A 15,753-nucleotide genomic window follows, 5' to 3' on the forward strand; every position below is an offset into this window, starting at 1 on the left:
GCTGTGGTTTGGATGCCCCCTCCAGGCTTCTTAACTACAGCAAGAGGCCAACCAGCTTCACCAAATAGACCATGCATGTTGACAAGCATTTTTGTCAGCATTTCTACCAGTCTGACCAGCAACAAACGAGCATGGACATTCATGCTAGTCTAAACTGGTCCTTTTCGCCTGTAAATAAAGATTAAAATGAAATAGCAAAATTGAAACAGGATTATTTAAATATTTAATTCTCTGTTCAGTTTACCCCAGTTATTCATTTATATTATTATGCTGTTACTTTAATATAGCTAGCTGGAATTGTGTTGTATAGTTAGCATATTAGCAAAGGTTGGCATCCTTGGCAGTGTCTTGCATAGGCTTCTATGTAGGCTACAACAGCTCCCTCAGATGGTGATACGTTAGAATAGAATAGCAGAGTTGTTATCGTCACAGCAGTGGGTTCATCTGGTATCAAACACATAGTCCTTATTACAAAACCCTCTTAAACCAGAATATCTTTGTGAATTCTGTCCTCCAAAACAAAAATTCCAATATCACCATATTTTGTAATAGCTTTTGGACCAACGAGTGAACTCAATAAAAGGTTGGGGGAATTGTTACATGTGTTTTAAATGTTTTTTCATTTAAACTGTTTTATTAATAACATTTTGTTGTTGTCCAAAACAAAGGTTTTATAATTTGTATGTTACTGTTTCATGTAGTGTTATAGCCTATGTTTCATACTTATTTTACTGTTTAAATTTAAATAAAAACTCTATAATAGTTTTGTATATTTTACTACATTTTTTGTAGTCAAGAATGTAGTATTTGTATCTAATCAGAAATTGATTTTAATAATAATTTTATAAGGAAATATTGTGTTACAACTAACCCTGGTCTCTCCCTTATATTGTTAAAAATGCATTCATTTTTTTATTTTTTTTATTCTTTGACTATAAATAGACAAAAATGGGTCCTTCCGAGCAGTGGATTTCGAAATGTTTTGCGGCATTACAATGAAATAGAGATCTATATTGTGAGTGTGTGCAAGCATAGCCAAATTGGGTGTTTGTATAAAATGTATAAATAAAGGATAATAGTTTTCAGTAGGTTAATTAATCACATTAAGTTACATACATACAAATTTTATAAATTACATTTTAACAGCTGGGCTGTCAGAAAGAGGACTTTTGTTTTGTTCCTTTTTTTTTCCCACTGAAGCACCAACCCGGAAAAAGGAAATAATGTCCGTCGTCGTCCACTAGCTCAAGTCAGTTTGAGGTCGAGTGGAAGGTAAGCAAACAAGTATTTTATTTTTATTTTCAAACTAACACGTTTTAACCAGTAAATAATAGTTTTGTTTACGGTAGTTGTTTAAACTTTGACAAAGTCGCTTTTGTTCTTTTTAGAAATGAAACTAGATTTTAGCCGTTTCACACTTTGCTATGAGAGCAGATGAGTCTGAACAGACAGTTAGCGGCTGCTGCTAGCAGACTGACAGTCTTACTACACTGCTGATAATAGTTTCTTTCCTTTTACTTTTCATACTTTCTCTTTAGGCTTATAATTATTAGTAATTGATTAGTAAGAAATATATTAGCCTTAGTTTTGCTTTTAAAAAATTGCATACATGCTAAATACACAAACCCACTAAAAGCGATGGCAAACTTTAGTGTGTCTGTCCGTTTGCTTTTCTGTCTGTAGTCTTTCTCCGTGATTTTTAATAGTATTAATTCATGCTCATGTCCTTACAGTTTTTATTCTGATTTTATTCGTCAACTTTGTTTCATTTAATTTGTCACACGATTTATTCATAGAGAAATGCCCCTTGCTGTCTGCAAACACGTATCTCAGACCACAGTCTCAGTGACATCAGCTGTGGAAGTTGACTCAGATGTTAAATAGGCGTTAAGTATAGTCTGTATCTTGTGCTTGTTTTGGCCACGGCGCAACAAAGGGCCAGTCAGACTTTACAGGCGTGGATTTTCTGGGAAGTTAAATGTTGTAGCTGATGTTGAATGATGCCTTTCACTGAATACCTGCACAAGAAACACATGTGAAGCTGGTAATGGAAAGAAAGGATCATTTTTATGTGAACCAGCAGCCTTCTGTACCCATGTCATAGATCAGGGGTCTTCAGACTGGGGTTTGGGGGTCACAAGGGAGTACTTGGGGGGTCCATGGAAAAGTTAAGAGAAAAACAGTATACATAAACTAAATGTATAAAGCAATTAAATAAATCACTACAATTTAAGAGAATAATAATGCAATTTGGATTTACACAAATATCTTCTTTTTTGTTTTGTTTAATATAAATGAATAAATAGGCTACATCTAACAGTACAGTACTATTAGTGAGTGGGGGAAAAGTAATAATATAAAATATATACATATTCTCAAATATTTTACTCTTATGTATATGTAACATTTTCACAGTATAAATTGAGTCTACATGAAAATATATAGATTGATCATTCTTAAAAAAAGGGCTTTCTTGCATGAGTATAATCATATTTTGGGGTTCCATTACATCTAGAAGATTGAAAAGCCATAAGCTATGTCAATGATTAAACACAGAGAGATGTTGTATTTAGCCATGTCAGATGCGAAGCTCTAATATCTGAAGTTGAATTTACAGGACAATTCAATAATGTAAATAAAGTGAATTAAGAGAAAACGACGCATAAGTGTCAAGATAACCACAACTCTATTTTGTATCTTGTTTGTAGCTATTAACACTTTAAACACTGTCCGTTCTGATGCAACATGTTTTTCCTGTCCAGTTAACCATGGCGATGACAAGTCAGACGTCCTGCTCCTCGATGAGCAACCACACTAAGGAACGGGTCACCATGGCCAAAGTGACGCTGGAGAATTTTTATAGCAACCTGATTTCACAGCATGAGGAAAGGGAAATGAGGTGAGGACTAAAAAAAGCGAAAAGCTTTTCCAAAAAAGCAAGACCTTTTTTATTGTTTTAAAGTTATTTTTAAGTATAGACGAACTACTCGTAGCCCACACACTGGTCTAAATATTTAGGACTTAAGCAATACTCTTTTTGTAACTTTCACTAGTTGAACAGGTTTGGCATGTCTAAATGATTCACTAAGCATTTGGACAAATACATGTAATTCCTCACATACTTTTGGTTTGGGTGAATATGGCGAGACTACTGTCTGTCATTTGTGCCCATTGTGTTTCTTTAAGAACCTCCCAAATTCCAGGGGCCCTTTAATACGGACTCTTCCGTCCCTCTTGAAATGATGTCAGACTTGTGGACCACACCTTTCTAGTGTTTTATCACATGTCTTAAAGCTATTCTCTATATGTTACAGGCAGCAGAAACTGGAAAAGGTCATGGATCAAGAGGGCCTAGCTGATGAAGAGGTGAGCTTTTCTGAAATACTGCTTTTTTTTTAAAAACTCTGGTGGTTTTGTTAAATGTTTAAACGCACAGAGAATGTAATTTCATGTGATCGGTCGATTTAATGTCTACTTTTCATGGTCCCGCAGAAGCGTCTCCGGCGGTCTGAGCATGCTAGGAAAGAGACAGAGTTTCTTCGTCTTAAACGAACACGGCTTGGATTAGAGGACTTTGAGTCGCTCAAAGTGATTGGCCGTGGAGCTTTCGGAGAGGTATGAGTTTCTTTCTGTTATAGACTGCATCTATTCAAAATAAAATTTTGGGGGGTTTTGGTCCATATAGTTTTGAGGCTATTTGTACACTATGTATAATCTACCTTTCTGAAGTTTGGGGTCAGTACGTTGTTTTTTTATTTTTTATTTAATGCATCGTTTCTATTCAACAAGTATGCATTAAATGAATCAAATGTGAAAGTTAAGGCGTATAATTTTATAAAAGAATGTTCTTTTGAGCTTTCTATTTATCAAAGAATCCTGAAAAAAATTATCATGGTTTCCACAAAAATATTAAGCAGCAGTGCATCTGTTTTCAACATTGAAAGTAAATAGATTCTTGAGCAGCAAATCGGCATGATTTCTGAAGGATCACGTAACACTCAAGACTGGAGTAATGGCTGCACAGGAATAATTGACATTTTATGATATATTGAAGTAAAACAGAATTATTTAATTTGTAATATTTCCCAATATTATTGGTTTTACTGTATTTTTAATCGAATAAATGCAGCCTTAATGAGCTTGAGAGACCACTTTCAGAAATCGTACAAAGTTTTGAACTGTAGTGTATTTTATGATATTCTAGCACATTTAAAATGCACTTTCTCTCTCTAGGTGCGGCTAGTTCAGAAGAAGGACACGGGACACGTTTATGCCATGAAAATCTTGCGCAAGGCTGATATGCTTGAGAAAGAACAGGTGAGTTTTCACTGATGGAGTCACATATTCACATATGACATTGAGGGTTCTTTGTCTTGTTAACAGGTCTCTGTCTCTGTTTTCTGTTCAAGGTTGGTCATATTCGAGCAGAAAGGGACATCCTTGTAGAGGCAGACAGTCTGTGGGTAGTCAAGATGTTTTATAGCTTTCAGGATAAGATGAACCTCTACCTCATCATGGAGTTTCTGCCTGGAGGTGAGCGTGGGTTGATCTCGGTTAATTTCAGAGAAGCATTACAATCAAGATGATGGCACCAAATTTGATGTGTGTGTGTTTGCCCAGGTGATATGATGACTCTACTGATGAAGAAAGACACTTTAACGGAGGAGGCCACACAGTTTTATATTGCTGAGACTGTACTGGCTATAGACTCCATTCACCAGCTAGGCTTCATCCACAGAGACATCAAACCAGACAACTTGCTGCTGGACTCAAGAGTAAGAAAACCCACACACAGATTATTTCATGAAATTAAATATTAAATTGATAATTCTTTGCTAAATAAATAGTTTTTGAAGCATCACATTATTCAGAAAAAGATAGGCAGCTACATTTGCTGCTATTAATTTCAAAAGTCAAAACCAGTAAAATTTCACTTGGTACCTCAGAGTATGATATTATAACATTGTATTTATTAGTATTGAATTGTGACCTCCCTATAGGCAAATTCAATCCAACAGCCTCGCAGGATCACATGGTCTTGATCAAAAGAGTGATTCTTATTTTGCTCTTTCAGGGCCATGTAAAGTTGTCTGATTTTGGCTTATGCACTGGTCTGAAGAAAGCTCACCGCACAGAGTTCTACAGAAACCTCAATCATAGCCTTCCCAGCGACTTCAGTAAGCAGACAAACATCTCTTCTGGTATAAATCCTAAAGATTTCATATACCACATTACATTCATGTATTTTTGCATCATGCTCTTCTTTGTAGGAATGTATTTAACATAATACGCTACTGTTCAAAAGTTATGGGTCAGTACGTTTTTATATGTTTTTGTCTCTCACCCTCACCAAGGCTGAATTTATTCTATTAATAATACAGTAAATATTGTGAAATTATTTTTAATGTAATATAATTTATTCCTGTGGTGACAAAGCTGAATTTTCAGCAGCACTCATTACTTCAGCCTTCAGTTTGACAAAGTAATTTAGAATTTGAAATCTTTTGTAACACTATAAATGTCTTTACATTTTTATAAATTTAATACATCCTTGCTAAATAAAAGTATTAATAATTTAGTGACCCTAAACAGTAGTGTTTATGAAGTAATGAAGAGATTGCATGGCTGATTTTGTGGCAGTAACTTTTGACTTTTTTCCTTCATCTGTAGCGTTCCAGAACATGAACTCAAAGAGGAAAGCAGAAACATGGAAGCGAAACAGGAGACAGTTGGTAAGGGTTTCCTCTTGACCCAATACTGCCCTACACATAGTGGGTGGGTACAGATAGATTCAGTGTTGCATGAGGAGCCTTTGCAAGAGTTATTGTGAAATTAGTGTGTTCTTAATATGGCAGTTGATGATTGTAAAAGTAGTGTGGGAGGGTTATGATGCAGTCTTGTGTAATTCACTATATTCTCTATCTCACAACTTTTTTGTGTTGGATTAATAAGTAGAATAGTAGACAAGGAACTTGTATGAATTAAAGGCGTATTTTTCAGGCGTTCTCCACTGTTGGAACCCCTGACTACATCGCCCCAGAAGTCTTTATGCAAAATGGGTATAACAAGCTCTGTGATTGGTGGAGTTTGGGTGTCATTATGTATGAAATGCTGATAGGTGAGTTGATTTTTGCATTGTAAATAAAGTACGTTTTTTTATTTTGTTAATGTGGCTAAAGTGTTTGTGTGGGTGTTTTTCAGGTTACCCTCCATTTTGCTCTGAGACACCTCAGGAAACGTACAGGAAAGTGATGAACTGGCGGGAAACTTTGACCTTTCCACCTGAGGTCCCAATTTCAGAGAAGGCCAAGGATATGATCCTCAGGTTCAGCTCTCTCACTGCTTATACTTTTCCTTCTTTATTTTCATAGTTTTTGCTGTGATTTTTGCCTTTATTTTATGCTCTTAGCTGTAACTCTTGTCTCTTCTGAAAGCATTTTGCTTTCATTAAGCATCATGCTAACCTACATTTTAAGACATGGTTAATTTTTAGCAATCTTTTTTTTTTTCTTCAGTTCACCTGACGTTCTGTTGTTTTCCACTAGGTTCTGTTGTGAGAGTGAGCTCAGGATTGGAGCCACTGGAGTGGAGGAGATCAAGACTAACCCTTTCTTTGAGGGGGTGGACTATGACCACATCAGGTATACTGTCATCTCACGTAGACAAACACACAGATTAAACTGGTATTGCATAATGAAATGAGTTTACTATTTGATCTACTTCATGATTTAATTGTCTTTGGGCTTTGAATGTAAACATACATTGTGCAGTACATACGTTCTATATTGCATGTAGAATTCAGCAAGTGGTGTCCAGTTATCATTTTTTTCGACTGTTTGGTCAAATAATCAGAACAAAAAAACAATTTGTATTACTTTTAGTTCATTGCTTCTGGTTCACGCAGTGTGTACTTTTAATTTGCAATTCTAGGTTATATGTGTATTCTATGCCTTTGATTTGCATACCATGCACATTTTACAATACTGTTAGAAAATGTGAGGTTAGTAAGATTAAAAATAAAATAAAACGTTTTTAAGTCTCTTATGCTTACCAAGTTTGTATTTATTCGATCAAAAGTAAAAACAGTAATATTTTGAAATAAAACAGCTATATTGTGAAATATTATTATATTTTAAAATGACTATGTTCCATTTTAATATATTTTAAAATGTAATTTTACTGTGAAAACAAATCAGAATTTTCAGCATCATTACTTCAGTCTTCAGAATCACATGTTCCTTCAGAAATCATTCTAATATGCTGATGTCCTGCTCAAAAAAGATTTATTATCATCAATGTTTAGAACAGGATTCTTTAAGTAGTGAGTTAAAACAACAGGATTTATTTGAAATAGAAATCTTTAGTTTTATATTGTAATTTATTTTTAGTGCATCTTCGGTATTAAAGGTATTAGTTTCTTTTTTAAGAATGGTAAGAGTAGTATGGATGTATACAGTTCTGAACACAGACGTTTTTTTTTCCTCTAGGGAGAGACCAGCAGCTATTCCAATTGAGATCAAAAGCATTGACGACACCTCAAACTTTGACGAGTTCCCTGATTCAGACATCCTTCAGCCTACAGGTGCATTTTTAGTCTCTTTAGATATGCTTACTGAAATACATGACATTTTATGGGTTATGTATTTCAGAACAATATAATAACATTACTCCCTAACTTCCTCTATTCTCTCTCTCTCAAGCCCCTCCTGTGTCCAACCACACCGAGGCAGATCTGAAGAGTAAAGACTGGGTGTTCATCAACTACACCTACAAGCGCTTTGAGGGGCTGACCGCACGAGGAGGCATCCCATCGTACATGAAAACTGGGAAAAGATAGGCCTCGATGGAACTTTGATGCTGCGCTTTTGCAGTGGTTGTTTTTTTATAAGGAGACGTTCTCCATCGCTCCTCCTCGCATCTGAAGGATCTTGCATCATCCGTTTCCTGTTTTGATTCAGTCGACCATGACTCATTAATGGATGTGGACTCCACCCGCACTCAATCCATAGAAGGACACGTTCAGAGTCATACCTAAGGGCTTCTTTTCCTCTAACACCCTAAATGTCCTCACTTCACCCTTTTCCTTTTTTCCTTCTTAAGGATTTGAGGCAATCGTCTTGCAGGTTGCCAGATTTTGTACATTTAGGAATGGGGATGTTTTAGTACACTGACACTGGTTAAAAAAAGGGCTTGAACGAAAGCTAGATAGATCTCCTGCAACCATAATTGATTTTAACTGCATTAGCACTGGTGGATCGTCGATTTACCATTTCAAAGAACTAGCGTTTGTGGTAAAATCCCCGTCTCAGCCTTTTTTCGTGTCCACATCTGCCGTACACAGCTTCCCTAGTTTTAATCGAGATGGATTTTTTTTTGAAAATCCATTCTTTTAAAGACAATACTTTCCTCTATTTCATGGAAATTCCTTCTCGTTGCGCTTACCATCCAAGATCTCAGTGACAATGGCAAAACACGGGGCTTCATAGTCAGTCGGATCTGAATGTGATTTATACAAACCCCCAAAGCTGCAGATGTTGCCTTGCGCTCGGGTCCTTCTTATACCAGCAGAAACATCATGAATGCATTTGCCAATTAAACCAAATTATTCATCAACTGCATATCAGAAAACTTCACCAGCTCATGTCAATAACCAAGCAATCTCTATGGACCAGCATTTGTTTATATAATGGGTAGTTTCAGCCACTGGCTGATTCAGAAGTTGCTTTTTCTTAATAAAGGGGCTCATTGCTGAAGTTTGGGGAACAAAGCCACATTTCTTGCATCTTGAGAAGAATAGCAAAACTATTCAGGGATTTGAATTTGATCGAGTCTTCCGTTTTGTGGCGATGAAATGTTCAATGCAAAAAATTTTATACTACCAAAGAGATGCCGCTTTTAATCATCTTTATGGGCTTGAATCTCGATGTTGTTTGGTCATGGATGCTTTGGCTTTCATACAGCATTAATTAGCAAGCTTAAACATTGTCTTGAGCAGCTAGGAACTTAACTTGTAGCAAAATATTAATTCCGTATGGTTTTAGTCAGTCTGCATTATTGAAGCTGCTTGTATCAGCATGTTGCTAGTGATGGCTGACTTTGTACAAATCAATCAAGAGTAAGAGTGCAAGAATGATTTTCAGAAGTGTGTGAAATTCGAAGACGGTGAATGACTGAATTGTATTTCTACAATCAGCACCCATATGTCGTCTTTCTGTGACCAAATTGAATGTATCTTGAAGATTAAAACAGGCATTCATTCAGAATCGGCGTCTCGAGAATGACCTGAGATTCACCTAAATGCTTGAGCGAATGATTTGGTGAGTAGATTTTATGCTGCGCACAGAATGACAAAAGTTTTGTATGTGGAATTGCTTGTTGATAAATGTTGAGCTGAGCACAATATACTTGCTAGAGTAATATCTCAAATAACATTACTGTATCCCACAATGCTACAAATGATATGGAAAGTAGCATGAAATCGTGTTCGAATGGTGCGTTTTTTAATCCTTAGAGCAATGTGTGACTGTCTTTGGTCTGGATGTGTATTATTATTATTATTATTATAATTTTTTTAAATATATAGTAATTATGGCTGGAGATTTTTCATGCTGTCTGAGGGTCGTTCTGTTGCATGTTTTCACGTGTGCTGGACAAGTCAAAGAGCTATGAACGAGTTTGTGAAGTTTCATGCTGCTTTATTTGTTCCCCTTTTTCTAGTATCAAGAATATGTAGGGGTGATTTCATGGTTATTGCTTATGAATGATGGCTCGGTGGAATTATACACTGTCTCTAAGAAGCAGATCATGGGCTGGACTGCTTTGTATCTCTTGTTGCTGTATCTCACATGCTGAAAATGATCATGATCATAAAGAGAGAGTCTGTTTTAAATTCTCACTTGTTTTTCTGTAGGTTTCTTGCTTGCATCCTTGTCCTAGATTGAGGACGTTCTCTTTGAATCAGGAAAAAGGACACTTTTTTTTCTTTTTCTTGAAGATGAGCAATGCACCTTTTGTTAGTTGTAATGCCATGTATATTTAAAGTACACACACACACACACACACTTGTCAAGTTATATACACACTGAATGACTGTTCTGTTGTTTGCCTGTAAGAGAGTTTGTAATTCTTTCAGCAGCTTTTTTCACACCTAACCAGATGTAGACTAGTCTTAAGATTTTTGGCGTCTATATTTACTTGCTTAGAGCTAAAGAAATAATTACACCAATGTGTATAAAGGAGTTTATTCAAACCGGCGCTAGTGCTCACACACTATCCGTGCAGGAGATCATGGATTAATTGCTGTTTATCCAGATCGTAAATGCGTATCAAACGCAAAGCTGATCAAGGAGCAGCATTCCTGCTTCTGAAGGGTTTGTGAACATGGCTCCTGGTTTCACTGATGTCACATTCTGCTGTGGGAGGTGGGCGTTTGTCCTCTCCCTGCCTTAAATTTGAGTTTGTAGAGTGTTTGTGGATTTTTTCCTACGCTCACAGAGCACCTTTCACTGGTTTATTTGTCCGATAGAGAGTTTGTTTTTGAGGTGTGGGCACACTTTGACCTGTAAAACGTCCTGAATAAAACACCAGTTCATTTACTTGTGTGTGAGACTCTTCTGTTCCTTCTTTTCCCCCTTATTAGTGGCGCTTGCTAAGACCTTTTTTTCCCCCTCTATTGGGATTTTTTTTTAACTCCTAACCCTAGGTATTAGCTCGTCCTACATGTTTGGGCTGCAGATGTGAATAATAACTTTGCTTACTTTCCTAAGTTATCAAACTTCCCACAAACTTAAATTGAAAGTCATATCTATCTTTAAGCCATTAAGTCACTCCATAGCATCATGTTTATGAACCACAACCGCATAGTAACGATCTGGCATCATGTTGGTAACTTTTGCTTAGGCAAAAACTACTCAGGTTTTCTTTAAATTTTAAAAGTAGTGTTGTGCATTTGCTTTTCTGTTATGTATTTTTTAAATGTGAACTCAACTGTATATGTGTATGAATGTCAACTAGGGGGCATAGTTCTTTAAATTTATGTAATTCTGAAGAAAAAAAATCCCTATAAAAACATGTTAAATATAACACACACACACACATATAAAAATAATCAACTTATAAAATGTTTAACGCTATCACTATGAAAAAGTTTAATGTATAACATAAACGCATATAAAAATTAAATATTTTATTCAAAATATATATACACTTATTTTTAGTGAAGAACATACTGTTCTCAAAATGTATGTAATTATCGTCATAGTTATTTTTGACTATTGAATTATTTTTGTCTTAACCAATGGGGGCCTCGGGATCAACCACTGCTTTAATGTATGTGTTTCTCTTAAAGTAAGGCTTCTGTAAGAACAGGTTAAGGAACTTAGCATAAATTACTGGGATCCAAATTAGGAACCTGTGACCACTGGTCCCACGGTCGATGAAGTGATCTGTTTGTCCCTTTGAACACAAACGTGAATGCGAATCCTTTTTAAGCAGTTCATTAACAGCTCTGCTCTATAAATAGTACACCATAGTTTGAACATGTTTTTCAATCCCACGCGTTCGTGACATGGTCAAATTCATTTTTAACACATCTATTAATCAGTGACATAGTAAAATGATTGAAAAATTAAATCTGGGAATTCATTTGACTTTTTAATCATTCAAATGTTGTCCTGGGAAAGTTGAGCTTGTCTGGGTATTATCCAGTATAAACCCCACAAGATTAGAAAGATGACCCCCGCCGTTACAGCAGATATGGCCACGCTTATCAACGCCATGTTTCGGACAGTCCTGCTGGGATACATGTTTCTTGTGGTAGTGATGTTAGAAAACAGGCTCGCAGGGTTTTCCCACTGAATCAGACCTTTACTAAAGTCTAAACTCAGTTCTTTGGGAGATAACACCTTTACCCCTTTATACATTCTCTTCACTCTTCGTTTGTCGGTGTCCAGTACGTCACAGCGGTACGTCCCAGAATCTTCTACTCTGAGAGGGTCTAGCACCACCTTGTCGAGGCTGAGGGCTTCATAGCGGGTGAATAATGAGTCATCAGAGGTGATGACTCCACCGGCGAAGCGCCAAGACACCACAAAGGCAAAGCGGCCCATGGCTTCCATCACTTCCTCTAAGCAGTCAAGCACCAGACGCTGACCGACAGTTGCTGTTTGGGTCTTCAGTCCACACTGCCAGGTGTCTAGGCAGCGGATGGTCCTCAGTTTGCAGGAAGGGCTGGAGATGTTTCCGTCCCCCCTGATAGGGCAGAGCTCTTGTGTACGCAGGCCAAGCCCACAGGTGGCACTGCAGGGAAAGCTGCGTTTGATGACCCAGGTGTTGATCTTCTCCAGTTCTTCCAGGTCGGCTTTGGTTAAATCGCTACACCAGCTGGGGGAGTGCAGGAATGTGCAGTACAGCAACACCAGCCAAAGTGCTGAGCCAGCCATTGTAACTTGAGACATAGAAGAGGAGCAGAAGATGTTCAGAATGAGAATCTATACGACCATATGTTTATTAAAGGATTAGTTCACTTCAAAATGAAAATTTTGTCATCATTTACTCACCCTCAAGTTCAAACCTGTATGAATTTGTTTCTACTGCTGAACACAAAAGAAGATATTTTGAAGAATATCGGAAACCAGACAGTTGATGGACCCCATTGACTTCCATAGTATTTTTTTTCCTACTATGGAAGTCAATGGGGTCCATCAACTGTCTGGTTACCGATATTTTTCAAAATATCTTCCTCTGTGTTCAGCAGAAGAAACAAATTCATACAGGTTTGAAACAACTTGAGGGTGAGTAAATGATGACAGAATTTTCATTTTGAAGTGAACTAAGTTATTCCTTTAATAAATTATTCTAATTAATTTTAAAATTATTATTATTTTATACACATATAAGTAGCTCGCCTGAATTAAGTGAACACCTTATTTAATTTAAAAAATGTATGTATATTTATTTATTATTCTTTTTTTTCTTTTTTTTAAATACACATATCCTTTGCACACCTAAATTAAATGATTAAGTAAACTGTCCAAATTAATTAATTAATTAATTATTTATTGTTTTTTATTTATTTAATTAATTATTTTTTATTTTTTAAGCACACCTAAATTTTAAGCCTAAACTAAACCATTTGCAATGGGGAATCACCTTTATCAGTTCCAAACTGGTATTTTACACTTAGCTGCTAGCCTATTATGATGGGGTGTTTCAGTTATCGTTTAAAAGAAAAATAGGGTTGTCTTACCTTCTTTGGTGTGTTCAAAAGATGTGATAAACTATAAACAAAAAAAAAAATCTCTCAACCTTTAAGATTCTATTTCGCATTATTTTTATAAAGTCATAACATCTGTTCATCAGTTGCGTCTTTCATGTGCGCTTGAAATAACGGAGGAAAGCGCATGCTTAAAAGAGATTTAGCTTACAACTGTCGACTAAAACATCTATTTATTTGTTTTCGTTTAAAATAATGTTTTTATTTATTTTTATTATTCATTTATTTACAACGTTTGTATTCCATCTTGCCAGTTGCCACAAGATGGCGCTTGGTCTCACAGAACGTAAGTTATGCAGTGTGACTACCGGTAAGTTAAATACGTTACGGGTGTAGTTGTAGTAAAATAAGTAAACGGTTGATTATATTATCTGGGTGTCACTTATATTCTTTTAAGTTACTGTGAAACAATTATATTTAGTTATGTCAAAGCATAAAGTGGCAACGGCGACTATGTTGAGTTAGTGTGTGGGCATGTAGGCTACTCACGCCAAGTAGCCTAAAGCAGAACCAGCGGTTATTGACACCTCTCAAATGTCAGACAGCTATGAAATGCCTAGAGCGAAAAGACTCCTGCGGGGTAATAGTGATTCAAACCAGGCCAACGAGTCATTCTTACCCTTTACGTTTTGCCCATTCATTTGGTGGAGTCTGGTGGTTTGGCCGGGTGGCCAAATATGTAGGGTGAGAGAGATAGAGAACTGTACTCTTGGTTTTAGTCTTTTGTGATGGTGTAAACAGGATGTGGATAAGCTCTGATGGCTGTTTGTCATGCTGAGGAAGCATCACCTCAAGGGCACAGACTGTACAAACAAAGCCTTGACGTCTCTGTGCATCAGAACAAACAATCTATCATTTACTCACCGTCATGTCATTCCAAACCTGTATGACTTTCTTCTTCTGCAAAACACTAAATAAATTTTGAAGAATCGAACTAACAGTTTTAGTGACCATGTACTTCCATTGTAGCCTATAGAGAAAATAAACTGAGATATTTCTCAAAATACCTTATTTTATAGGTGTGAAATGACATGAGGGTGAGTAAATGATGACAGAATTTAAATTTTTGTGTGAACTATCCCTTTAAATTGCAGGGATGCCACATTCCATGTAGTGAAACATGTTTTATTGCATTTTCTTGGACATTAAAATTTAAAAATTAATTTGCCAAATTGATGGACACGGGTTCCAATACAAATGATTAAATTAAACAGATATTAGTGTTCATGTCCACATTTAAAAATGTATTAATAAATTTGCACTTCATTTTTGCCTACTATTTTATGAATATTGTGACAAACTCTTTTCAAGTACTGCTTTTTGCTTACTATATAAGTATGCACATTTGAAGGCAGCCTTGAAGTCGTCATGAAATGGAAGTTGCGATAGTCTTTTCTTGCCTATTGTGACATATATCAGAGGGACATGGCTTCTTGAATAAGAAAAAATGTAGGACGGGACTTGATTTTGTCTTGTGTGAGTGACAGGTTGACCCACCCTCATGTCAGTAAACACATCATCAGAGAAGATCTGTAAGGAAGTTGTTTTGATTAAATATAATGAGGGCATATGAATAAAAAAAATTAAAAAAATATGCACGGGTTACAGGTTGACCCACCCTCATGTCAGTAAACACATCATCAGAGAAGATCTGTAAGGAAGTTGTTTTGATTAAATATAATGAGGGCATATGAATAAAAAAAAATAAAAAAATATGCACGGGTTACGTGATAAATCAGTTATAATAAATACTACAATATTCCATAAAAAAAAAAACATGCCAATTTTGATTTCATGGTGACTTTAACATATAGGCTGCGTCCGAAATCATACACTCTCTCATCTTGAGTAGGTACTTATTTTGAATATAAGCACTCCATGGCTGCTAAAAAAAAAGTATGTGCTATATAGTATGAATGTGTGTAGTATAATGTAATCTGAACATTTTGCCCTTATCACGTGACCAACCAGGGTCAGTTGCATCGCGTCACTGCCATTCACAAATCCTCTCCTGTGGCCTCATGGGATAGTAAAGTGTCCAATCGTATGCACACTAACCCCCTACTCTTTTATACTTTTTTTGTCACATACTGTCTTCCACCTACTAAATAGTAGGGAAGTATGCGATTTATGTGAATGCTATGCAGCCCTAGCTGGCTCTTATTTGCCCTCATAGTACCAGTGGATTTAGATTTTATACTGACACCTGTTGATCTGGATGCAAGAAGTTTGTTTAGAAACTGCTGTGGTTTCACGCCAAAGCTGTTTGTTTGTCTCATACTACAAGAGTTGGAATAATTCCTAACTTTTTATTTGATGTTGGTGTTTCATGCTGGTACCTGCTAGTCATTTGATTATCAACATGGCGGCACCCATGAAGAGGCGACCCGCTCCATTTAGAATTGAACTGCTTTTCGAAGATATAGAGTCTTCTTCTTATGTTAGTGTCCCTGTAAAGTCAAAATTAAGTATGTGTTCTG

At 36.3% G+C, this 15,753-nt stretch overlaps 2 protein-coding genes across 6 annotated transcripts; one reads left to right on the forward strand and one right to left on the reverse strand.

The window, feature by feature from the left end:
- The first annotated feature begins 1,148 nt into the window (after positions 1 to 1,148).
- On the forward strand, positions 1,149 to 10,595 carry stk38a (serine/threonine kinase 38a). Of its 2 annotated transcripts, none has more exons than XM_084087693.1 (14): positions 1,149 to 1,272; positions 2,763 to 2,899; positions 3,315 to 3,366; positions 3,493 to 3,615; positions 4,234 to 4,317; positions 4,410 to 4,533; positions 4,621 to 4,775; positions 5,075 to 5,201; positions 5,671 to 5,732; positions 6,001 to 6,118; positions 6,202 to 6,325; positions 6,546 to 6,641; positions 7,488 to 7,582; positions 7,701 to 10,595. In XM_084087693.1, exons 2-14 carry the CDS (start codon positions 2,769 to 2,771, stop codon positions 7,835 to 7,837), a joined length of 1,428 nt encoding a protein of 475 aa, XP_083943819.1. In that variant the 5' UTR covers positions 1,149 to 1,272; positions 2,763 to 2,768; the 3' UTR covers positions 7,838 to 10,595. The 2 variants fall into 2 exon arrangements, with proteins under 2 accessions (XP_083943819.1, XP_083943820.1); XM_084087694.1 differs by having other exon boundaries at positions 5,075 to 5,177.
- A 698-nt stretch (positions 10,596 to 11,293) lies between these two features.
- tmem81 (transmembrane protein 81) lies at positions 11,294 to 13,985 on the reverse strand. 4 transcript variants are annotated; one of them, XM_084087024.1, is made up of 3 exons: positions 13,893 to 13,950; positions 13,247 to 13,277; positions 11,294 to 12,445 (listed from the first exon to the last, which is right to left on the reverse strand). In XM_084087024.1, the coding sequence occupies exon 3, from the start codon at positions 12,438 to 12,440 to the stop codon at positions 11,661 to 11,663; it is 780 nt and encodes a 259-aa protein (XP_083943150.1). In that variant the 5' UTR covers positions 12,441 to 12,445; positions 13,247 to 13,277; positions 13,893 to 13,950; the 3' UTR covers positions 11,294 to 11,660. The 4 variants fall into 4 exon arrangements, with proteins under 4 accessions (XP_083943150.1, XP_083943151.1, XP_083943149.1 ...); XM_084087025.1 differs by lacking the exon at positions 13,893 to 13,950 and adding an exon at positions 13,763 to 13,860; XM_084087023.1 differs by lacking the exon at positions 13,247 to 13,277 and having other exon boundaries at positions 13,893 to 13,985.
- Positions 13,986 to 15,753: the final 1,768 nt, after the last annotated feature.

Source organism: Abramis brama, assembly GCF_963993115.1.
Source record: "Abramis brama genome assembly, chromosome: 16".
Classification (NCBI taxonomy): domain Eukaryota; kingdom Metazoa; phylum Chordata; class Actinopteri; order Cypriniformes; family Leuciscidae; genus Abramis; species Abramis brama.